Genomic DNA, 26,464 nt, shown 5'->3' on the forward strand with positions numbered 1-26,464 from the left:
GCTGTCAAGCTCTCTGAAGAAGTTGTTTAAAAGTAGAATTCCATCTCCATTGGAACTGTGGCCTAAGCAATCAGACTTTGCACGAAGCAGTGTTGACCGTACCGATTCAGAAAACTTCACATTGACGGCCATCTTGAATTTTTTTATATCACAGAAATAGCCGCCATGTTGGATTTACCCATCAGTCGCCACGAGCCTCTAATGTAACATTTGAGGAGTGGTTTGGCCCCGCCGTGTTGCGTGCTGTGAACGCGTCATTATTATCTGTGTACAGAAGAAAGTATTCCTATCATATCCTAAGGATAGAATCCTCGAAAAATCAAAAGTTCGGCTGAGGCTGTAGTGACGTACGGAACTCGGTGTCCTGAAGAGGCTGAAAACAGACGAGAACCATAATCATTAGTAGCTTGCTGCAAGAACTGCGAATGGTCAGTATTAACTTATGTATATATACATGGATTTATATTTCTGACATTTCTAATCAGATAAATTTACGCAAAGGTACAAGAACGAAGTTCAGTGAACTTGAAGCTTAAGCTTCAAGAGTTGTAATTCATTGTCCTAAAGTGTTAAAAGCTGACCCAGACTGAGCGATATGAATATTAAGGATTCTTACTGAATCTTAACTCACTTTTAACGGTAATTCACGATAGAGGTACATGTCTATATCTGTTGGATCATGCTTAGCTTTGATCGACTTGAGCGCGCGGTAAAATGTCAAAAAGAGTTTCAGTTACGGTAATTAGTGTAATTAGTGTTAGCTAATGTTTTTGCAGTGACAGAGACGAGATATTTTGTCAATTTCTTCCTAAAACCGATGAGCAAGGCGAAGTAATGCTACTCAGTATGCCAGTAGTCTAGATCGACTTGGCTTATTCAGAGTTAGGCCCAATTCAGACGTCTTACTTTTGTCGTGCCGACCTTAATTTCAATCAGGTTCGACTTTAGCACGTCTGAAAAATGACTCTCATTCAAACATCGGGCTAGGATCTACGAACAAACATTCAGGCTTTACTGAAGTAAAGTAACAATTTATTTATTCTCGTAACTTCCAGCGATAACATACAGTAGCATAATATTTTAATTTTGTTAGGCTCGGCGGCTAGGAGAGCCAAAATCAAGCTAAGATTTTATTCTGCTGTTTGGCAATGCAGTTTCCAATGTTTTCACTGGTGTTTTTGATGTTACGAATTGTGTTTGACATATATTCTGACCTATTCTCAATTATGTTCGCCAAACGTCGCTGTTGTTTTTTTGCTCCTGTATTCGATTCGTTGTTTTTCGAATTAAGTTTGTGTCAGTTCCAATTTGTGATAGGCGAACTAGGATTCTATTATTCGTGTTTCGAATTATGTTGTGTCGTTTCAAATTGTGTTGTGCAAGCTTTGATTCAGTCATGAATTTTTAAATCCGGGTCCTCAGAGGACTTGACCGCTATGGTCTCAGGGGTTTGGTGCGAGTTCTAAATTAGGTGCTGCTCTTGCCAAGAGTGGCCTTTTCGATTTTCGTTCAAAAAAAGTTCTTTGTTTTATTTTTTGACCAAGAAAGGGGTTTGGGACAAATATTTCAAAAATGGTCTCTGGTTGTTCTCCAATTCCTTTTTTTTTTGCGTCGTGCAAACGTGGCCAAATTTTAGAACCTTTCACGTTTCACAGATGAGTGATAATAATCCCCTTATTGACCAATCACACGCAATCTATACAACTGAATCGAAAGTGAAACAACTGGTAAAGCGTGAGTTCCCCGACAGCCGCCCGCTGCGGACTCACCAATATTATCTGTGTACAGAACAAAGTATTCGTATCATATCCTAAGGATAGAATCCTCGAAAAATCACAGGCTCGGCTGAGGCTGTAGTGAACTCAGTGTCCTGAAGAGGCTGAAAACAGACGAGAACCACAATCACCAGTAGCTTGTTGCGAGAATTGCGAATGGTCAGTTTTAATTATGTATACATACATAGATTCATATAGTCTCATGATCAGGTAAATTTACGTAGAGGTACTAGAACGAAGTTCTGTGAAGTTAAAGCTTAAGCTTTAAGAGTTGCAATTCATTGTCCTAAAATGTTAAAAACTGACCCAGACTGAGCGATATGATTCTTAAGGATTCTAACTGAATCTTAACTCACTTTAACGGTAATTTACGATAGCGGTACATGTCTATATCTGTTGGACTATGCTTAGCTTTGATCGACTTGTGCGCGCGGTTAACTGTCAAAAAGAGTTTCAGTTACGGTAATTAGTGTTAGCTAAAGTTTTTGTAGTGACGGACACGAGATATTTTGTCGAATTCTTCCTAAACCCGATAAGCAAGACAATTTAGTGTTACTCAGTATGTCAATAGTCTAGATCGACTCGGGTTATTCAGAGCTAGGCCCAATTCAGACGTCTTACTTTGTCGTGCCGATCTCAAGTTAATTTCAATCAAGTTCAACTTTAGCACGACCGAAAAATGACTCTCATTCAAACACTGGGCTAGAGTTGAACAAAAATTCAGCCTTTACCGAAGTAAAGTAACCATTCATTCTTACTAGTAACTTCCCTCGACAACATACATTGGCATGATTTTATGAGAGCCAAAATTAAGTTAGGATTTTGCTTTGCTGTGTGGCAATGAAGTTTTCAATGTTTTCACAAGTATTTTTGATGTTACGGATTGTATTTCACGTATTCTTAATTATGTTCCCAAACATCACAGTTGTTTTCTTGCTCATGTATTCGATTCTTTGTTTTGGAATTGTGTTCCAATTTGTGTTCTACGAACTCCGATTCTATTATTCGTGTTTCGAATTATGTGGTGTCGTTCCAAATTGTGTTGTGCGAACTTTGATTCTGTTACGATTTTCTAAATCCGGGTCTTCAGAGGACTCGACCGCTATGGTCTTAGTGGTCTGGTACGAGTAACAAGTGAACATAACAAGTAAAGCCAATAGAACCGATTTGCATACAGGAAATCGGTTCACAACAAGTGAAGCGTAGAAGTGAAGACAACAAGTGAAGCGTACAAGTGAAGCCAATAGAACCGATTTGCATACAGCAAATCGGTTCACAACAAGTGAAGCGTAGATCCCTCACCAGTTGCGTGCTGCGAACGCGTCAATATTATCTGTGTACAGAACATAGTATTCGTATTATATCTTAGGGATAGAATCCACAAAAAATCACAGGCTCGATGACGTATCGAACTCGGTGTCCTGAAGAGGCTGAAAACAGACGAGAAACATAATCACTAGTAGCTTGTTGCAAGAACTGCGAATGGTCGGTATTAATCATGCGTGTATATATAGTTAGATAGTTAGATAGCTCTATATATATATATATATATATATATAGTTAGACAGTTAGATAGCTCTCGCTTGGCTTTGCCTTTTGGCTACCTTGCGATTGAGCACTCTACACTGGGGTTGCCATGCACTTAGCCTTCGGGCGAAGCTCATCACCTTAGTTGTGATTTGAGCACTCTCGCATGGCAACACGCCTGCACTTGGTCCCACAAGTGTAGCACCCAGGCAATGGTTTATTCCAGAGCTTGGCCCAGTGTCTGCACTGCACTGATGAGACCCACATAGGTCGAAACTGTGTGCACTGTCTGCAGTTATATATATATATATATATATATATATATATATATATATATATAAAGTGTGACTTGATTTTCGTAGAATAGTGCTCAATACATAGAAGTAGAGCGAAGTATATATTGTGAGAGAAAAAAAAAATCCCCTGATGAGTGGGCGACCACGAAACAGGCTTGTAGGGATGAACTTGTAGTTTACTTGTCTTTTTCCTCCCACAATATATATATTTAACAATTATTCCACGAGCGCGCGTTGGATATGAGATGATAGATAGCCAACGAGGCGCGTAGCGCCGAGTTGGCTATAATCATCTCATATCCAACAAGCGCGAGTGGAATAATTGTTTTATTTAAAACGTTAAATTAAATTATTAAATTTTATTAAATTTTTAGCTCCCTTTTAATTTTAAGCTGACACGTACGCTTGCCATATTTGTAGATTATGGTATATTGGCTGATATACCATAATGTCTAAGCCATTAAAAAGTCTTGAATTGCATTATCCAAACCCTGACCCTGTACACCCCAAGTAATCATACTTAAATAGAATAAATGTTTGAAAAGAAAATTTGCCCTGAGCGGGATTTGAACCCACGTCCCTCCTGTTACTAGTCAGGTGTGATGAGCACTACACTATCAGGACAACCATGCTGGCAACACGGCAATCAAAGATGTGATTTACGTGATCGGAGACGTGGTCTCCCGGGAAATTTAACTTTTCAAGGTGACCGGGTAGGGGAAGCCTATAACCCCATATGAAACCCACTTAAGGATCTATTAAAGATACACGACCGAAGTCAACTTAGCGGATCACAAAGGAGGATCCAATTACAGATACAGGCTAATTTCAATCAAACAAAATCTGTATGCAAGGGAAACCCTGACCCTGTACACCCCAAGTAATCATACTTAAATAGAATAAATGTTTGAAAAGAAAATTTGCCCTGAGGGGGCAAATTTTCTTTTCAAACATTTATTCTATTTATATATATATATATTTTTTTTTTTATATATACCTGTATATATATTTAGTATAATTTCAGAGCTGAGCAAAGAGTTGCCAGCAATCTGATTGGTCGAGCGGTTTCTTATATGACGCCATATAAACCGCTTCACGCGCTTTATGTAAAATGTTAAAATAAGAAGTTAATAAATATATGTTATGGGCGCGCGCACGGTTTTCAAGATTTGAATTTTTAAACAATGTCATGTGATCACGTTGCTGAGTTAGAGTTAACCGTCACGATGCCTCAGTGTGTATGGAGTTTAACTGATGAGTGGATCAACTTTTGTTGGTCTACGAAACAGGCTGTATTAAAATCCATATGTGTGTAACTTGAGTAGTCCATTTGCTACTATATATATATATATATATAAACAGACTAGGGGACATCGTGGCTGTGAAAAAGTGCTCGATGCGGGTTGCAGAGCGTTTCAATAGCGGTTATAAATTAATGACGGGAAGATCGTTTCACCGTTACTCTGAGTTTCACGCAGCTTGCGCTGCGATCGTGTGACGGGTTTTTATTATCGATGGAAAACATACCGTGCTATAAACTCAATTTATAAATAGAAATTATAGTTAAAATAATAGGAAGCAATTAAGAAGACAAAGGACTGTTGCTATTGGTTTCGCAAGTAGAACTTGTTTTCATGGCGGCACTTAGAAATGAGTTCTGATCGTTTGTTTACTGAAGGGGATTTGTCCGCGGTGATTATGAGGAATTTTTCGGGAAGGCAGAGATTGCATGTTCTTGAATTTCCTTTGTAAGATGCAGCTTTGTGAATTATCGACCAACGAATGGAGTAGGAAGTGTTGGTGCTCTTAAGTTCCCAAATGTATTTGGATAGCTCGGTGCTGTTAGCGTAGGCTTTGTTTAGGAATGAGAGGGAATGCTGCGTGTATCTTTGTTTGAGAGAATTTTCTGTTAGGCCGATGTAGTTTTTGCTCGTTTGGTCTTTGTTTGTGGTGACTTTAGCCTTGTAAATCAGGGAGGAAGTGAGGCAGTTGTTCTGTAAGGGGCAGGCTTGTTTTACTCTGCAGTTACACTTGCGGTCTTGGCTGGTCGAGGGGGGATTCAGGATTTTCTGGTTGTGCCTTCTGATAATAGAATCCATGTTGTCCATACAGCTGTAGCTGACTTTGATGGTGTTTTTGTTAAAGATTTTGTGGTATTTGTGAGAGGTGGGGAAGTGCTTCTGAAAAAGTGTAAGAAAAGTTTTACCGACATTAGTTGGGACGTTTTTGCTGAAGGGAGGGTTGAACCAGATTATCTGCCTTCTTCTCTTTGAGCCGTCACGGGAACTAGGGGGTGAAGGTGTGGCTGGCTTGAGGTAGGAGAGAGGGGTGTTATATCCGCTTGATTTCAGGGCGTCTTCGTATGTGGGCTTGGTCTTGTTGAAGACATCTTCGTTACAGGAGAGGTCACAGATACACCGGTTAATAGACTGTGGAAGGTGCTTGATGATGGAAGGGGGATGGTTGGATTTAGCATGGACGTAAAGGGGATCGTTGTTGGGTTTTCTGTAGGGGCAGTATGTTCCTTTCGTTAGGTCTAGTGAGACGTCGAGAAAGCTGACTGTTTTAAGTTGGTGTTTAGGGAGATTGAAAGGCCGTATTGTTTGAAATGGGCTAATGTTGTTTTTCTAAAGCTGTGCGCCTCCGGGCCTGATGCGTTCTTTAGTAAGGCTAGGCCGTCGTCTCTGTTGGTAGCACCAATATCAGCCTCTATTGTCAATTATGTTCGCCGAACGCTGTTGTTTTTTTGCTCCTGTATTGGATTATTTGTTTTCCGAAGTCTGTGTCAGTTCCAATTTGTGTTGGGCGAACTACGATTCTACTATTCGTGTTTCAAATTATGTGGTGTCGTTCCAAATTGCGTTGTGCAATCATTCATTCTGTTATGATTTCCGAAATCCGGGTCTTCAGAGGACTCGACCGCTATGGTCTCGTTGGTCTGGAGCGAGTTCTAAATTAGGCGCTGCTCTCGCAAGAGCAGTCCTCTTGATTTTCCGGTCCAAAAAAGTTTTCTTTGATTCTTTTGCCCACGAGAGGGGTCTAGGGCAAATGTTTCAAAAATAGTTTTTGGTTGTTCTCCAATTCGTTTTTGTGCCGGGCAAACGTGGCCAAATTTTAAAACCTTTCACGTTTCACAGATAAGTGATAATAATCCCCTTTTGACCAATCACACGCAACCTATGCAACTGAATCGAAATTGAAGCAACTAGTGAAGCTTAAGTTCCCCGTCAGCCGCCGTGCTGCGAACGCGCCAATATTATTTGTGTACAGAACAAAGTATTCGTATCATATCCTAAGTATAGAATCCACGAAAAATCACATGTTCGGCTGGGACTATAGTGAAATCAGTTTCCTGAAGCGGCTGAAAACAGACAAGAAACATAATCACTAGTTGCTCGTTGCAAGAACTGTGAATGGTCAGTACTAATTATGTATATATACCTAGATTCATTTTTCTGACATTTCTGATTAGGTAAATTTACGCAAAGGTACTAGAACAGAGCTTCAGTTACAGTAATTAGTGTTAGCTAATGTTTTTGTAGTAACAGATACGAGATATTTTGTCGAATTATTCCTAAACACAATGAGCAAGGCGGAGTAATGTTACGGCTCAGTATGTCAATAGACTAGATCGACTTGACTTATTCAGAGTTAGGCCCAATTTTAGACGTCCTACCTCATTGCAATCAGGTTTGACTTTAGCACGGCTGAAAAACGACTCATTGAAACATCGGGCTAGAGTCGTACAAAAATTCAGGCTTTCCTGAAGTAAAGCGACAATTTCTTGTAACTTCCCGCGACAATTAACAAAATAATTAATGGTAAATACCACAGCGTACACTATTGAGTTATGGATGCACGCGGGAGGTTACTAAGCACGAAAGAAGCGTAAGAGTCGCTCGAGGCGACAGCCGAGAGCGACTCTAGCATCTTGAGTGCTTAGAAAACCTACCAAGTGCAGCCATAACTCATTATAGTTCACCACTAAATTTTCTCCGGTTCTTATTGGTTTAAATCGATCACGTGACGCGATAGTGTTTATCCATGGAGAGACACTATCAGCCCATAGTGCCCGCCCGCGGAAAATACCCAGACGGATAGTGCCCGTCCGCGGAAAATACCTAGTTTGATAGTACTCATCCGTGAAAAGTTTTGAATAGTTTGACGGCCGCGAAGTTAGGCAGATCGGAAAAACAGTGACTTTTCAATTCTGACAGGTATAACGTATTATTTAGCCAATGTACGGTTGGGAATTATTGACATTTGGGACAAGCTGTAGGCGCAGAAGAAAATTTAGTGGTGAACAATAAAAACAATAGAGTGTTTATGTCTCGGAACTATCAGTCTGATAGTTGCCCCTTGTAAATTTGATGTTCTTAAAACTAGCATATTTGCTTTAAGAACATCAAATTTCCGCGGGGCAACTATCAGCCGATAGTTCCTCGACAGAAACACACTATTGTTTATTTAGTGTACGCTGTGGTGTTTACCATTTGTTTGATAACATAACATTGATACATTGTAGCTAAAGAGTTCCCTTTCATTTAACAAATCTTACGTGACCAGAAAATACAAGCGCGCGGAAAAATTGTCTTTGCATTTGTTCACGTCAGCAGCGTACACCCATGGGCAAATGGGGACGCTGAATTGACCAATCAGATGGCGCGCTTCACTTGTGTTGTGTTATAACATACTTTGGCATAAATTTTTTAAATTTTGTTTAGCTCGGCGGATATGGGGGATAATTACCGCCAAAATTAAGTTAGGACTTGATGATACTGTCTGGCAATGCTGTTTTCAATGTTTTCACTGGTGCTTTTGATATTACGAATTGTGTTTAACTTATTCTCAAATATGTTCGCCAAAGTTGTTGTTTTGCTCCTCTATTCGATTCTATGTTTTTCGAAATATGTTTGTGTCAGTTTCAATCTGTGTTGAGCGAATTCCGATTCTGTTATTCGTGTTTCGAATTATGTGTTTCGAATTATGTGGTGTCAAGCGGTACTCTCGATTTCCGGTTAAAAAACAGTTTTCTTTTATTTTTTGCTCACGAAAATAAGGGGTTAGGACATAGATTTTAAAAATAGTTTGAAGTTTTTCTCCAATTCTTTTTTGTTTTTTTGCGTCACCACGAGCTGAAATTTATGTTTTCGATCGAAAGTGTATATTTCGCAGATTTTGTCGAGTGTGCTGCTACTGCAATAATATATTTCACGGAATTCTATCTTGCCACAAGTCACAAGATGTACTCAGTCGGTTAACAAACAAAGTATGGACATTTTACTAGAAGTGTTTTTCATACCTGCGGGATCAGAAGAGAATTTTTTCCTTTACCTAAGCTTTTATATCAAATATTCACCAATTTGTAAGAAAGAATTCTCAAATTTGAGGCTAAAAATGCACATCGGTGCATAGTTTATACACCACTGAGGTCACCGAGTGCCCCAAATTCGCAGGTGTCTCTTTAGCTTTCATCAACCAGCATCTTGAAAACAACAAATCAAGTTTTATCAAAAGTGCTCGTGTGTAAGCTCATCTGCAGAATTCTGAAAATTGTCTAAGATATCCTTTTGACCGTTCAAACTTCGTTTGCTTATCTTTTATGTTGAGGATTTTAGGCTTTCGTAGTAATTGGATGGAAAATAGATCCCGGGTTGTCCTTAAATTAAACGTTCCATCTTTGAAATCTTGATGCATTCTGCTCCACTACTTACTTATCAAAGGAATTATATTCCAGATGAGAAACCATTTTTAAATAATCTCCAACATTCTGACGCGATGCAACTGAAAGTTTTTGTGCAGTAAAATCGTCATAGAATCCATCAGGAAGTAAAACCGTTCGAATGACCACAACACCTACGAGTGTTGCAGGGCTTAAATTGTACTGTAAGAAAAGTATATCAATGTTTTTGTCTTTTTTAGTCATTTATTTATCCATTAGGGAAGAATTATGGTACTTAATGACTTTCATTTCCGATTAGCCTTAGCTTGAAGGTTTTGTTTTCCTAATCGAGATTTCAAGGGAACTCCACCCTTTACAAATAATGCGTACATATGTATTCTCTAGAGCATCATCACATGCATGATCTACGTACATTTGGAATACAAAGCGGATGTTGCTAAAAACCAGAACGGGGAACCATTGACAGCTAGTGAACGGTAACATTTCCTGTTCCCCTTTACGGGTTTTAGAGACATCCCGTTTTCAGGCCTTTATCTATTGGCTGACAACAACGGGAAAAACCCTTAAAAAATTTCATTTTTTAGAGTGTCAGAATAGCTGTGAATGTGGTAATTCTAGTGGCCGGCGCTTACTTAGGCTTTAGCAAAGATGATATCATCGGTGACAAATTACTCTTTAATTTTGGCGCGAAATTTCAAAGTTAATTTTTAATTTCACATGTGAAATTGCAAAACTGCCATGGTAACATCTCTTGTATCTCGATCAGAGCCAAGATGGCGTCGAGATTTAAGACGGTGATCCTTGAAGAACGGTTACGAAATTAAAAGAAGCGGCCGAAAATTTAAATACGCGAAAGAGCACAATTAACTGGGTGCGAGTTTTTGAGAAGTGGTGTGACGAAAATAGCTTTGAGAAAAACCTGGAGATGATTCTTCCCAAGCAGTTGGATGAGGTACTCAAGCGATTTTACGCCTCCGTGTGTAAACATAAATTGTCACCCACGATATTAAAAGGTACTTAAACGGTTTTCTCGTGAAATTAGGAAATAATTTCACTTGCGTTTTGTCAAAATTCTGATAATTTCCCTCGCTCGGGGAGGGAAAACAAAACGCGCGTGAAATTATTTCCTAATTTCACTCGTCGCCGTTTCATTACACATGCAAACTACTTACTACTTTCTCACAAGTCTCAGGCCCTATAAGAGAGTGGACGTACTGAAGAACGAAACCTGCGACGGTAATGGATGGCAATCCGCTCAGAATATTCTAATGTGCTTAGAACAAGTCACACAATGCGGATGTTAATTTGTCTAGCAGATGAAGTCAAAGTAAAGAAGGGAATATCCCTTTCGCGTTTAGCAGATTATTGACTATAATTTCTTAGATGACTGGTAATACAATAACTCCCGCAACCACATATAGAAGCTGAGAAAACAGCTTATCTTAGCCTCGATAAGCCTTGGAATGCGGCCTTTATTCTTCTTTATTGACAGTTGGAGGATTTCGACTTCTCTATGATAAGCTCGCCGTTCTTCTCAATAAGAAGAGCTCAGGCTGAAGCTTAACAAATAAGAGCAGCTAAATTCGGCATTGCCGACAAGAAATTTGAAAGTGTAATTGAAATACATTTAATTATACTTTTCCTCCCGTTCCAAGTTTGGTACAGTTCATGCCGTATGATTAAAGGTTGAATGCATTTCGTGTGAAAAAGCAGAGAGAGGTTGTAAATTAACTGCAGGTCCATACTTGCTTTAATGTTTGTTTTGGCATTTATCTAAATCTAAATGATGGTAAACCTCTTACTTGCGATCTTCTAGATATAACAATTCATGGCCTCTGCAAGACCATCATTTCCTTCCTCGAGAGAGACAACTAATTATGCCCGGATGTGCAGGCTTCTGGTGGATGCTGGAAGACATGTCTTGAGTGATGTATTTGACACGAAACGTCCTCCAGGGCAACTACACGTGTTTTTGTCAATTCCTGCAGTTCACTCAACACTAGCTAGACTTAAAAAGAGGGGAGTTCTTAATCCTTCTCAATGGGCAAAATTATATCCTGCGATCAGATCCTCAGCTTCATCGGCCAATTTCGACATCACCCTACTAACGCTTCTGCTTAGAAATACTTGTAATCTTGTTCCTCCGCCTACTGGCTGGAATGCGTTTCCTCCAGCAGCAGACACATCCCTTGTGGCAGATATCATTCGTATTAGGTGCTACAGAAACGAAGTTTATGGTCATGCCGAAAAGGCTTCATTTAATGACGCAGTATTCATTCAGTACTGGCAGGACATCAAAGAGGCTCTGGTACGATTGGGAGGAAGTCGTTACCGAACTGCCATCGATGAACTCCTGAATGAATCTATGGACCCAGATGTTGAAGAATATTACCAAGATCTTCTTAAACAGTGGGTTATGGAGGAGCTCATCATTAAGGAATCTTTAGATAAGGTCCTTCAGAAGCTCGATCAACTGAAACTTTCTGTTGAGAGTAAGCAAGGTAAGAAACCGGAAAATTATGATTGTTATTCATATCTTGTTTGAAATCCTAGTTTTATTTTTTTTCCATGAAAAAATATCTCAGAAAGCACAAGCTAATTATCATGTGTGAATTATGATGCTGTGCTCCTCTTTCCTCGACAGCAGTGACCTATCATCATGCTACGGGTTCTAATGCGTACTACTTCAGTGGGGATAGTCCATCTATTACCTTTCGAAATGTTGGCAACCCTAGTCGGTATGAAATTGAGTACTTTTATTTCAATTTTTGTTTTTATTTATTTACTACACAATGATGCATAATAATTGGTTACGTAAACTTGTGTCTAACCACATACGTTATTGCTTTAGTTTGTTTCAGGCTGAAAGAGGTCTTCCAGAACCAGGTCGCAGAATCCAAGATTATTCCGAAGAAAACGAGTCCGTTGATTGAAAGATAAAAGACTCTACAGGATCGGAATAGCCAGCGATCTCTCTCCCTAAAACAGCTGTTGTCAATTTATAATGCTACTTAGAATAGGCTTATGTAATCATTTAATCCTAAACATATATAATAATCTTTGTTGGGTATCAGTGATATCATGTCCTTAAGAATGTTAAGGGGCATAGCTAGAAAAGAGGGGGTGGGGGTCCTGAGGTGGCCGTGACCCCCTCACCCTCTGTATGAGCCTTTTTTGATAAAAAAAAAAACTTACAATATTCAAGTGGCGAAAACGCTAAGACGATATCTAGGCCGAAAAAGCTATTGTCGAAACGCCCACTTTTTTGAAATTTTTTATGTATTAAGTGTTTTTACCAATGGGGACCTTCAATATGGGTCTTGTATTTTGTCAATACGGGCCTTTGCGCCGCATCAATGCGAGCCCACTGATACACAAGGGAGAGCAGCGGTATAAGCCATATACAGTTAACGATCCCTGGATGGTTTCCCTTCTTAACATGCGGATTTTCAGCTTGAAAATGTCGAAACAGACGAAAGTTTTCAGAGTAGTGAGGAGAGGTAAGCTAAGCCTTGGCAAATTGTATCAATTCTGTAGTCGTTTTCTTTTTTCATGGCCCGCTTCCCATCGCTTTAGACATCTCTCCTAAAATAAAAAGTAAATCATTATTGTCAAATTTACCTTTTTTGTTCGGCAACACTTCTAAAGATTCATTTTTCGACATCAACTTCCAATCAGTTTATTAATGTTTGTCTTGCTGCGTAACTGAAAAAGGGCAATTTCATGAGTTTCTAGAGGTGCTTTTTCTAAATGCAAACTAAATTGCTTAAAGTGCACCTAAACCTCAATTTTTTTCGCTTAACGAAATAAGCGTATTTTTTGGAGTATTTCTGTGCAAAAAATTTTTATTTGCTCAAATCTTCAATTTTCTGTGCCTAGTCAAAAGACGGAAAAGGGCCGCCATCTTGGCTCACAACCGAGTTTATAGAGGAATGGTTCTAGCGGGTAATGTGACGTCAAATCGAGAACACGAAAGTCTGCATCTCACACATTTTCACTTGTTTGGTTGTCGTCGATATTGTCCGAAATATGCCGACAAGGTGTGTTGTATGAGGAATGTATGAAGCGCGATACCCTCTTGCAAATTTCGCACTTTGCTTCGTCCACCTACAACACACTTAGTCCGCATATTCTCCGACAACATCGACCACAACCTTCCCAAATAAGGGAAAATGTGCGAAATGTAAACTTCCGTGTTCTCGAATTGACGTCACATTACCCGCTAGAACCATTCCTCTTTAAACTCAGTCGTGAGCCAAGATGGCGGCTGATTTTCCTCATTTTGACTGGGCACAGAAAATCAAAGATTTGAGCAAATCAAAAAGTTTTTGCAAAGAAATACTCCAAAAATACGCATATTTCGTTAAGCGAAAAAACTTTTTTGGGTTTAGTTGCACTTTTATGTTATAAAAGAGTTTTGTCTTGAAATCCATCTCTAATATCGTGGGCGCTTTGAAGTAATATCCGTGAATAGTAACCATAGCCTCCTGAGCTTGTAGAATTCTTACAGAAAGAAGTTGAAAGCAAATGAAGTGGTTGGCGTAAGCTTCACAATGAAACGCCTCCCTTGTCTATTTTCTTCTTTTATTTCATTGTATTTGCATTTGCTGTTTTATGGCTTACTCTAAATATCATTGTAAACAGGGTATTATCGTTAATTTCTTATTGTTGATTATTCCACGAAAACCACATTTGAAATCATTGTAACGTTTATATAAAATCAGAGCAGTAAATTTAAAGACAAAGATGGGGTCTAAAACAAAGCTCAACTTCTAACTTAAAACGTAATTGTGTTTTATGCTGTAGAATAAAGAAGCTGAAACGGAACGAAAGTTTATATAATTAGTTGTGGATTTTTAGCTGAGCATCATCCCAAGGGTATTTTAAACCTAACCCGTTGGAAATAGAGAGAGATGTTGTTCGTCTTGTCTCGAGCGTGGGACAAAGAAAAAAATGTGAAGGTGTAGTCTGATCGTCCGGGTGAGTGTAGTCCTGAGAAGGACTGTTGTCGGTGGCAGTGACTGACGTTTCGACAACCTGTGCGGAGGTCATCATCAGAGTCAAGTGAATGATTGTTGTCAGTAGAATGTTCTTATTCCAGTTCGTGTGAAATGATCGGTTGGTTTTGCCGTGATGTTATTGGCTGTAAGACTCAAGTGACGTAAGTCGGTCGTGATTGGTCTGTTTCGGTCTGTCGGTAAAGCTAGGTTGTTCTTTTTCGGTCGTTTGTGATGTTTATGTCGTGAATGAGTCGTTTGTATGGGGCGGGTAGTTGTTGACATCTGTTTAGGGGAGTCTGTTCTAAGTTAGTAAACCAGCTTTCCAGAGTTAGTCGTTGAAAAGAGTCAGTGCTGTAGGTTAGGCATTGCGCAGAGTCCCAGTCAATATTGTGGTTGGTAAGTCGATGGTGTTCAGCAATGTGATTGCTGACATCACCTTTCCTCGTCGCCCGTCTGTGTTCAGTCAGTTTTGTTGTGAGGTTTCTACAAGTCTCACCGATGCAGGAGGCTTGGCAGTCGGTTCAAACCATTTACTGCATTACGTTCACTTGGACGACAGAGCGAAAGACTTGCGAATGACTACATCACCTACGCAAGCACTGTCAGGCGAATACGACAACAACTCTGGTTCAATCACCGCTGTAAAGATCACGGCCTTGTTCCGGCCGGGCTCAAACTTAAGCCCCCGTTGAACACACAGGAGGCCATCCAGATCGTCAAAGCCACCTGCAGACGACTGGTCAAAGCGCGGATAAATGATTGCCACAGAAGACTCAAACACCACAGAAACAAATTACGACAACTACACGACCAACTGAAACAACTGATACCAACTGACCTACTTGACACCGTTACGACAATTGCCGACAAACGAGCCAACAAGACGACTGAACGCGCCCGCACTGGACATCAACAAAAATTGACACGACCGCTACGAGACAAAGAAGAGAGACGAAGCAAACCGGAAGACAACTGGGTAAGTAACATTTCTTCTCGTTCCTTAGACAAGACTGAAACTCGGGTACTATCATACGGACTAAAACACTCAGTAACACTTAAACGCATACCGACTGAGGCTATTGTATCTAGTGTTGAGGTGGCCCTGTCTCGGCAACGAGAACTATCTGAGCCGACCAAGGATAACATCAGAAGCAGAATTGCCTCCACTATACAATCAACGTCACTACATGACAGCAACTTGACTAAAGACGAACAACGCGCACTGAAACGACTGAGAAACGACGAGAACATAGTCATCCTACCAGCCGACAAAGGACGAGTTACTGTTGTTATTGGCAAAACTGACTATCACGACAAAATGGACGCACTAGTTAACGACAAACGAACCTACGAAGAACTCAAACGTGACCCAACTCCTGCCCTTCAACGTAAACTCAACAGTAAACTACTGACACTCAAGAAAACGAACGCCCTTGACACCCAACGGTACTATCGACTGAGGTGCTCGGTACCACAGCCACCGAAACTCTACGGTTTGCCGAAACTACACAAACCTGGTTTCCCGATGCGACCTATTGTTTCTTTCTGTGGCTCTCCCACATACCAACTATCCAAGTACCTGACGACAATACTAGAACCGCTAACCGACAAATCCAGACATAAACTACAATCCACTGAAGACTTCATTAACGCTACCAAGACTGTTCAGCTACCTGACGACTACAAACTAGTGTCATTTGATGTGAAATCACTGTTCACAAGTATTCCACTTCAATTAGCATTACAATGCACTGAGACTGCAATCCGAAAATCTACCGACCCACTACCGCTACCGACAGACGACATCATGGACTTACTAAACATTTGTCTAACGTCTACTTACTTTCAGTACAACGGTAAACACTACAAACAGTTACACGGCACTGCCATGGGGTCTCCAGTTTCTGTTGTTATAGCAGAAATTGTGATACAGAACATCGAGGAACGCGCCCTTTTGACTTGCCGACAAACGATACCGCTTTGGTTCCGCCACAACCACCTTAACGAACAAAACACTGACATACAGTTTACCAGAGAAGTCGAAGAAAATGGCAAACTTCCTTTTCTAGACTGCCTGGTAAGCCACAACGACAACTCATTACGAACGACAGTTTACAGGAAACCGACACACACCGACAGATTACTAGACGAGTCATCCTACAACCCTACATCACACAAAGCCACAACTATCAGAACTCTAACACGACGCGCACAACTAGTATGTGACTCGACAGACAGCTTATCCGACGAGAACAAATACCTTCACCGTGTTTTTACGAAGAACAACTACAACAACGACTTCATCCGACGAAACACTCACCGACCCACTACCACTACCGAAACAAACGACACCGCAACCCCTATGACTACAGCAACCATGCCGTACATAAAAGGCATGTCTGAAAACATCTCGCGCATCTTACTACCCTTCAATATCCGCGTCGCCCACAAACCCATCACCACACTACGTCAGTTACTAACCAACGTTAAAGACAAAGACGAACCGAGGAACAGACAGGGAACGATTTATAGGATCAATTGTTCCGACTGCCAAGCCTCCTACATCGGTGAGACTGGCAGAAACCTCACAACAAGACTGACTGAACACAGACGGGCGACGAGGAAAGGTGATGTCAGCAATCACATTGCTGAACACCGTCGACTTACCAACCACAACATTGACTGGGACTCTGCGCAATGCCTAACCTACAGCACTGACTCTTTTCAACGACTGACTCTGGAAAGCTGGTTTACTAACTTAGAACAGACTCCCCTAAACAGATGTCAACAACTACCCGCCCCATACAAACGACTCATTCACGACATAAACATCACAAACGACCGAAAAAGAACAACCTAGCTTTACCGACAGACCGAAACAGACCAATCACGACCGACTTACGTCACTTGAGTCTTACAGCCAATAACATCACGGCAAAACCAACCGATCATTTCACACGAACTGGAATAAGAACATTCTACTGACAACAATCATTCACTTGACTCTGATGATGACCTCCGCACAGGTTGTCGAAACGTCAGTCACTGCCACCGACAACAGTCCTTCTCAGGACTACACTCACCCGGACGATCAGACTACACCTTCACATGTCACCCCCGGGTTCAAACCATTTACTGGAAAGAAAAAAATGGTAACAAATAATACTATCAGCAATAAAGATAATGAAAAAAATAGTTGTATGATAATAATTGAAAGGGGCTAGCTCGAAATCCTCATGGTTCCCCTATCCTTTGGGTTCCAACAATGACTAGCTATTCTTCTTTTAATGTCGCCTGTCAATGGTAGAGAACTTTCTTGTTCTATTGCAATTCCTTTTTTGAGACTTTTAATTTATACAAAAAAGCATTCCGCGTCTTGGGATATTCCCGATCCCGCTTCTTAAGATGTTCCTTTATTCCGCCGTTCCATCCCTACATCGAATAACTCAAGGTACTGTAGTTCGCAGCTTGATCGCTTCGCAAATTAAACGGCTCTTTTCGGCATAAAGAAGAATTCTCAAAGCTTCCATAATGTGCCGATCACATATATTGAGATATTTCTGTGAGGAAGAGTTTTGATTAAATAATGTGTTCTTGGATGCCATTGGGAAACGGCAAGAGCTGAGAAGATTATATCTTCGGATCGACACAGCTCAGCTGATTTTAACGATTAGATGCTCCCTCTTCAAGAAAAACATTTCCCCCTAAATTTTATGATACTCCGATCACACTTATTACGAGTTTCTACAATGAAAACTTTTGTTTCTAAATTGTGCACAATTCTGAAATAATTGTGAGATGTTTATCACTTTCTGCCGTCTTTCGGAGTGTCACGGTAAGGTCTGAAGTCTAAGCCAGAAATCACAAAAGGAGAGAACTTAACTGTGTATCGAGTGCGAATGTTGAACTTCTAAATACTTCGAAATAAAAAAATCAATATCCATTCGGAAAACTGGGTCAAGATCGGAGTTATATTGCTATATTCTTTCACCCACTCATCTCGACAAGATACGTAATGTGGCCTCGCCTCCTTTAGTAGGCAATGGCGACCAATCAAGGCCAAGGATGGTTGATGTGGGTCCCAGTCGACTGCATGATACCTTTTTGCTCGGACCCGATCGTTTCATCGCCCTGGTACACCATACACCGTACCACACAGTTGGGTCACGCTAAAGAACTAAGGTTAACATACCGTAAAGGTAGATCGTGGACAAAATGTTCGTCTCGTTGTTTCCACACTCTGTTACTTTTAGTCGGGGCGTTGTTTTCCGAGTTCGACTCGTCGAACTTCCAGTTCGAGTCGCCTTTTGTGAGTTCCTTTCGTCGTCTTGTCAGTTCGCTTCGTCGGCTGGCCTCTTCGGCTCGTCGTTTTACGAGTCTGACTCATCACAGACCACATCGGTTCGTTGTCGTTTGTCGTTTGTCGTTTTGCCATTTCGTCACGGCGTTTCATCATTTCGTTATGTCGTTTCGTCGTTTCGACTCGTCCGCTCAGAGGGTCTAATATGTAGATTTAGCCAAGCCTGAAAGCGGAGCTCACATTTTTTTCCAGCACGTCTCATCAACAAAAGTAAAGCTCCTACTATGGATAGAGTGCGTTTCCGTGTAGAGGACTGATTCTATTTTGTATAATTATGGAACAATTGCGAGGATGAGCCCGCACTGCTCTCGGCTGCGCATGCGTAGCGTATCATCTACTGAACTCATTTCGACCCCAGAGTCTCCTCAGTTATGTACAAGTTTAGCGCACGCGTTGTGTTCAAACGCCTGCTGGACAAGACTGAAGCCGTGGCGTTGGCGTGCCCGCGGTACAGTTGACCGTGCATGCTAAAAGTACCACCTTGTGCGGACGCCCGTACGGTCATAAGTCCAAATTTTTTTCGGTTTGATGGGTTACTACTACTATTTTGTATAATAATAGGGCTACACTGCGCGCGCTGGGAGCTCCGCTATAATTCAACTTACATTACATCGCCTGGTACTCGATTCCAGACACTCTTACATGAGCCATTAATACGGTATCCATAATTTGCTCTCTGCTGGCGAACAACGGATCCTTTGGAGAGCTACCTATGCCACGGAATAGAATTCGTCTTAAACTGAGTGAATGATCGTTTCCATGATAGTGAAAATGGAATTGAATATCTTGTAATACATCGTACTTCCAGAAGCCTATAAAGACCTCGCGCGAGCATTAAACACATAATTACGCGCGTAAGCTTCGCGTCAGGTTTTAATTTCAAATAGCGTATGATAACGATCTTCGTTTTTCATATCACTGATGAAGGCTTAAGCATTAGCCGAAACGTCTGTTTCAGAAATAACAACAGTCAGAGGCAACCAATTTCCATAGAGCTCATATAGTAATACACCATTTTTTCATTCGCCACCTTATTGTGATACAAAATGAGTTTGCGGAGATTTGTTGCAATATGGTAGGAAAGCCCAAAGAAACCATAGGCCTTATTGGACGTGGACTTTCCATGATAAATAACGATGAGTAAACTAGATATTAGATTAACTGAACAGCTGCAGCAGAGTAAGAAAAAGAAAAAAAGAAGGAGCAAGTTAAGAGAGAAGGAATTTCTTCAGATTTTTCTTAAAAGTAAATACACTTGCTGAACTTACAACGTCTGGACCAAGCGAATTGAAAATCAAAGGGCATTGGTATTGAAACGAGAAACATATTAGTTCTGCACTTAGGAACATAAAAGGAACTTGCTTTCCTAGTATCATAATCATGAACCCGATTCCTTCGTAGAAACGTGTTATTAAATACATCTGGTAACAACCCGATTTTATATAAGCATAATTTTTCCTATTTCTGCTAGATACATATCATTTAGCGATAAGATACAAAAAGTCTTAAATACTGGTTCTGTATGAGCGCCATAACAAGATTTTCTGATGATCCTCATAGCTCGTTTTCGCAGAATATGAGACGTTTATGATAACGTATGACGAACTTCGAATTTTTTTGAACACCCACAAGTTTTATCTTCGTTGTATAACGGAGACATGGCTGAAAGATTCTATTGATGACAGCGTAGTTGACATTAGTGGCTGCAACATCATACGCAAAGATAGGACCCACAGGCTACATGGGGGTGTGGCTCTATATGTAAAAGATTCCATCAAATTCTCAATTCTACGGGACTATGAGTTCCCTGACCCCGAGGGCCCTGAGGTTTTGTGGGCCAAGATCACGCCCAACTGATTCCCCCGGGATTATAGCTGCCTTATCATTGGTACAGTATACCATCCTCCACCACTTACCAAAGATGAGCCCCTCCTTGATTACATGATGAATTCTCTCTCTCTAAGATAGAGAGTGATATCCCTGGCGCAGGTATAATTCTCGCTGGCGACTGGAACAGGGCAAATGTCTCACCAGTTATTAAGCAGTTCCACCTCACGCAAGTCGTCCATTTTCCAATAAGAGGGGATCGTACACTCGACAAAGTGTTAACTGATCTTACAGAACACTACGAGAAACCTTCTCCATTCCCGCCCTTCGGACTATCCGATCATTGTACTGTTGGTTTGTTTCCAAAAATTAGATCAAAGGCCAATATTCCTGCAAACAGAACGGTTACTACACGTGCTGTTAACGCTGAGTCCAAGCAGGCTTTTGGTCGTTATATGACGGGGGTCGACTGGTCATTACTCGACACTATAAATAGCGTCCAAGAACAGTATGCTCACTTCAGTCACCTAATTCACATAGGGTTAGATTCTATCCTTCCCAAAAAGCGAGTTAAGTTCCTCCGAAACGACGCACCATGGATTTCACCCAAACTCAAGGCACTTATAGCACGCCGTCAAAGAGCATATTACCAAGACAACAAACCATTGTTCCACTACTAGCGGAACAAAGTAAACAGGGAACGGAAGCTCTGCAAACGCTCTTATTACAACACGTAAGTCAGCGTTTTGACCGAAAACAATCCTAAAGTGTGGTGGTCCGAATGTAGGCGGTTATGTGGAATGAAGAAAACATCTACAAGTGTCGCAAATCAGCTCCTAGCAAGTAAACCAGCTACCTCAATCAATCTTAAGATCTTGGCTAATGAAATCAATACAGCTCTGCTGGAACCTCAAGCTTCGTTTGACCCACTTTTAGATAATATCGAAACTGTGAGCACTGAGGGTTTTAAAACTTCCATTATTTCACCGGAAGCTACCTTCAAATGCCTTAGTATGGTCACCTCCTCCAAAGCTGGGGGCCCAGATAATATCCCAAAATGGGTCTTTCGTGACTTCGCTCCTGAGCTCGCTCGACCCCTTCGTTGTATCATCAATTCCTCTATTAGTCAAGGCACTTTACCGGACATTTGGAAATGTGCAAACAACACCCCTCTTCCCAAAACAAAGATAGTTGAGGATGAGGCGAAAGATTTGAGACCTATTTCATTGACACCGACGTTGTCCAAAATTGCCGAACACTACGTCGTCCATGAACATGTGAAACCAGCCCTTCTGAAACGCCTGGAACCCGATCAATTTGGGTGTATTCCAAGATCCTCCACTGCGCACGCATTAATAAATCTGACGCACAGTTGGGCGCAAGCAACAGAAGGAACAGGGAACACCGTGCGGATCTTTGCGTTGGACTATAGAAAAGCCTTCGATCTGATGGACCACAGCCTCTTGCTATCGAAACTCTCGACCTACAACATCAACCCTTACATCATTAATTGGACAATAGCCTTTCTTAAAGATTGGAAACAAAGGGTCAAACTTGCACATGATTGTCTCTTAGAGTGGGGATCGTTCCGAGCAGGAGTACCTGTCGTCCCAGAGCGAACAAATTGCTCGACTTTTGTGTGTGTCTTCCAAGACGATCCGATAACGCATTATTGAATATCAACTCCATTTTGTGGAACACAGTTCTCCAACTGACGTAGAATTGGATGATTTTATGAAAATATGAATTCTTCCATTCTTGTGTCTCTTTTATTGCAATAGAAAAAACTTAATGTGATTGCACAACAATACAGTTCCTACATTTTTAACTTCTCATAGGAGAGGGGGACTGTGCGAAACGCTTTCCCTGAATCCACTCCTGAAATATATATTCAATGCTTCACTTGTCTATTTGTTTAAAGGCTCAGACCTTCTTAAGACCTTTCCTATGCAGATGTGGGTATAGGAACATGCGCAGACACCTTTATGCGAGAGGTCATGATTAGCGGTGGGATTGTATTTGCTTACAGCAGTCAGATGCAGGACATACTTTGTCTAGTAAGTTGAAATTGTAAATTGGCCACCGTAGCGAGCTGTTTTATTCGTTACGGTGGCCAATTTACAATTTCAACTTAGTTGATATAACCAAATTACCTTGTTGCCCCCGCCGACGCAGCACCATAGTTTCTTTAGAAACTTTCAGTATACTTTGTCTAGCGGGCCTCTCTTTCACTGAGGCATATTGACCACAAATTAACAAGGTAGCTATTGTATGTTGCAGCTGGTGATCACGAATCTCTATATGTTTGGCAAACATATGAATGATCAGGGTGTCAAGACCTTTAATAGCTGATGTACTTGCACTGCAGTTGTAACAAAAAATCAGTAACTATCCTTTAAATTTTTAAAATTGCAGTTGAAGATAATGGCTTGCATAGTTGTGGTTATCAATGGAGGAAGGAAAAGTTTCTTATTAATTAGAAAGTTGATGTTTTTCAAAACATTTAAGTCTTCTTAGTAATCTTGCTACATTGTTCTCAGTGGAGGATTTCAGCCTCATACTTACAAGTTCTCTTAATTTCGTGATGTGTTGTGCAGTGCTTAGCAGTTCCTTTCTGTAGGACTATCAAAACGTTGCTTTTAAAACCAGGATGGTTGATTTTGCATGTGTAGTCATCAGTGTACTTATAGAAGGCAGCGTGGTCGAGTGGTCAGCGTGTCGGACTTGCGATCCGCTGCTCCCGGGCTCAAGTACTCCCCTGACCACTACCTGGATTTGTTTCACGGTAGCCCCGAGCTTCAAATCCTCGGCCATGCTTGTAATGTAGCCAACTGGTTTGCCTTCGGCCAGTTGGGATTCTTAATAATGTTATTTTCAATTCGAATTATTTGTTTCAGTTGTTTGGTGGGAAACCTGTAAACTAGCTTCTAGCAAAGTGTTTCTACAAAAACTGTTTATTTTATTATTATTATCATTATTATTATTATTATTTTATTAGCGTCGTGCAAGTGTAGTTGTACATGTACTTAAAAGTCAGAATCAATCAGTGACATGTTTTAGTTTTGGTTTCTCAACTTGCAAAAACGCTCCCAAAGTATTCCTTTGTGTTGTGGGAAAAACATAGTTATGCGAAGAGGATGATGCTTTGTACTCAGTTTCACATGATACATTTTCTTGTATGGGGCAAATGGAGGTCAACATAGTCACTGGATGCCAGTTATGGGTGAGCACAGTGGCTGGGCCTAAAACATCCTCTGAGTGGCGCAGACCTCGAGTCCTACTCCAACCTCCTCGTGGTGCCCCCTGGATTTCCAACTAAAAGGAGAGGACGACTGCGGGTGCCTGGCGCAGTATAACTAGGCTTGCTCCGGGAAGGTGGGGCTCGTCAGCCATGGAAGGCTGCACACCTAGGAGATGGGAACTCCTACAATAAACCCAAGGGCAGGTGGGGGTCAATAGCCTTGGTCGGCAACCCACCTGGGAGACGGAAACTCCGAAGTAAAACCTACGGTCCAGGACCTCGCTGTTATCGTCCCAGCTTGCTAGGCCATGGCAGATGAGCCTCGTGCTTAAAGGGTCGGGCCAGTCTGCGTACACTGTATTTCACCAAAACCTCCTTAGCGCAGGCCGAAGGACACGTCCACGTTCTGCGTCCAACCATTCCAAGCCTTGCAGTGATGGGAAAAGAGCGAAAGTGGCAGGTGGAAGATGTCACTAGAAGCCATAGTCCCGATCCTGCATGCAAGCGACTCAGGACAGATGGTCGGCTGGTTGTCGACCTGGAGGCGACGACACCCCTCAACAACATCCTGAGCGACCAGGCCGCCCTATTTAGGGAGAGCACTGCCCTCTCCACATGGAGAGGGGCAATAGAAAATGTTCGCCTAAAGAAAGCTCGCCTCCTCATCACCACCCAGTTGGCTAGCCGCGGTCGACGGGCATCTTATCGGGCGGCCGACCAAGAAAGAAATCACTAAAGAAAAACAAACAGGTCTTGAACGTTGCCTGTTGAAACGTCAGGACTACGCTCGACACGGCTAAAAACAACCGTCCGGAACGCCGTTCAGCCCTTGTGGCTCACGAACTCTCTCGCCTTAACATCGACATAGCAGCTCTCAGCGAGATCCGCTTTGCTGACGAGGGCAGCTTCAAAGAACAAGGCGCTGGCTACATTCTCTTCTGGCCTGGAAAACCATCAAACGAGAGACGCAGTCGGGAGTGGGACTAAAGGTGAGGAACTCCATCGCCTCCAAACTTGACGGCCTACCCACAGGCCACTCAGACCGCATCATGTCCATGCGCCTACCACTACAGAGCAAGCAACATCTCACACTCTTCAATGTCAACGCCCCAACCCTTCTGGCAGATTTTGCGGACAAAGACAGCTTCTATTCCGATCTGTGCAAACTTTTATACAACACCCCTGCAGTCGACAAGGTCCTCATTGCTAGCGACTTTAATGCAAGAGTTCGAAAGGACTCCGAAGCTTGGAAAGGAGTCCTCGCAAGACACGGCATTGGAAACCGTAACGACAACGGGCGCCTCTTGCTCGAGCTCTGTACAGAGCATCAGTTCGTCATTACCAACATAGTCTTCCAACAAAAAGACAGCCTAAAAACAACCTAGGTGCACCCTCGTTCAAAACATTGGCATCTACTTGACTACGTGCTAGTGGGCCGGAGAGACCTGAAAGACATTCTACACACAAGAGAGATGCCCAGTGCTGAGTGCCACACTGACCACCGTTTGGTACCCTGCAAGGTCAAACTGCAGTTCAAATCCAAACCAAAGAAGATAGGTATCCCTGTGAAGAAACTCAACGTCAGCAGTCTGTGCCGTGAGGAGGTGAAAGCTAAGTTCCAGGCAGACCTACAGCTGAAACTTGACGAACTCCCCCAAGCTGTTGACCCCACCCCTGACACCCTATGGGAGAAGCTGAAATCGGCCATCCTGAAAACATCTCAAGAAGTCTTTGGGCACTCAAAGAAGAAGAACCAGGACTGGTTTGATGAAAATGAAATGGAGATCCAGGACTTACTAGCAAAGAAGAGGACATCTCATCAAGCCCACCTAGCACAACCGACCTGTCCTGTGAAGAGGGCTAACTTTCGATGTGCATTTAGTGCTCTACAGCGCAGACTCAGAGGGATAAAGAACGATTGGTTGGACCACCTGGCTATGAAAACTCAGCTGTCTGCTGACGCGGGTGACTATAGAGGCTTCTACGAGGCGCTGAAAGCAGTGTATGGCCCTACCCACCAGGTCCAGAGCCCCCTCCGCAGCTCAGACGGTCAGGTTCTCCTAACTGATAACACCAGCATCCTCGCTCGCTGCTCCGAAAACTTCCAGACCCTCCTCAGTGCTAACCGCACTGTGCAGGCCTCTACCACTGATTGTGTTCCTCAACTCTCACTCAAAGAGGAGCTCGATGAACCCCCCACTCTCAATGAACTGAGTGTAGTCATAAATCAACTCAAGAGTCGCAAAGCAGCAGGAGTTGACGGCATTCCACCAGAGATCCGGAGGAATGGGGTCCGGCGCTCCTTAACAAACTTCACGTTCTCCTCGTCTGTTGCTGAGAGCAGGGCAAGATCTTCGTGATACCACTATCATAACCCTGTACAAGAACAAGGGTGTAAATTCTGAGTGCTCCAATTAGCGGGGCATCACACTACTCTCCATCGCTGGCAAAATACTTGCCAGGATCCTGCTTAACAGGCTCGTACCAACCATCGCCGGAGAAAATATCCCCGAGAGCCAGTGTGGCTTCAGAGCCAATAGAGGCATTACGGACATGGTGTTTGTCCTCCGCCAACTCCAGGAAAAGTGCCGTGAACAGAACTAAGGACTCTATGTCACTTTTTTTGACCTTATAAAAGCCTTTGACAGTGTAAGTAGGTCTGGTCTATGGCTTATTCTCAAACGTCTTGGCTTTCCCCTCAAATTTCTACAGATGGTTATCCAGCTACATGAGAACCAACGCGGCCAGGCCAGAC

At 42.0% G+C, this 26,464-nt stretch overlaps 1 protein-coding gene and 1 pseudogene across 9 annotated transcripts in view; both read left to right on the forward strand.

Moving 5' to 3' along the window:
* LOC111342248 (uncharacterized) overlaps positions 1 to 26,464 on the forward strand; it is a 189,693-nt pseudogene that overhangs the window by 121,265 nt on the left and 41,964 nt on the right. The gene's annotated exons all lie outside the window — the stretch shown is intronic.
* On the forward strand, positions 204 to 13,166 carry LOC111333236 (E3 ubiquitin-protein ligase DZIP3). 8 transcript variants are annotated; one of them, XM_088734915.1, is made up of 5 exons: positions 204 to 428; positions 10,048 to 10,294; positions 11,098 to 11,782; positions 11,926 to 12,019; positions 12,133 to 13,166. In XM_088734915.1, exons 3-5 carry the CDS (start codon positions 11,110 to 11,112, stop codon positions 12,212 to 12,214), a joined length of 849 nt encoding a protein of 282 aa, XP_088591041.1. In that variant the 5' UTR covers positions 204 to 428; positions 10,048 to 10,294; positions 11,098 to 11,109; the 3' UTR covers positions 12,215 to 13,166. The 8 variants fall into 8 exon arrangements, with proteins under 8 accessions (XP_088591041.1, XP_088591042.1, XP_088591043.1 ...); XM_088734917.1 differs by lacking the exon at positions 204 to 428 and adding an exon at positions 1,386 to 1,934; XM_088734916.1 differs by lacking the exon at positions 10,048 to 10,294 and having other exon boundaries at positions 205 to 428.

This window comes from Stylophora pistillata, chromosome 10 (assembly GCF_964205215.1).
Source record: "Stylophora pistillata chromosome 10, jaStyPist1.2, whole genome shotgun sequence".
NCBI classification, from domain to species: Eukaryota; Metazoa; Cnidaria; class Anthozoa; order Scleractinia; family Pocilloporidae; genus Stylophora; species Stylophora pistillata.

Coding starts and splice junctions, on each gene's coding strand:
- LOC111333236 (XM_088734915.1), top strand. CDS start 11,110: ATGGCCTCTGCAAGACCATCATTTCCTTCCTCGAGAGAGACAACTAAT. Junction 11,783..11,925: donor TTCTGTTGAGAGTAAGCAAG/GTAAGAAACCGG, acceptor TTTCCTCGACAG/CAGTGACCTATCATCATGCT. Junction 12,020..12,132: donor AATGTTGGCAACCCTAGTCG/GTATGAAATTGA, acceptor TTATTGCTTTAG/TTTGTTTCAGGCTGAAAGAG.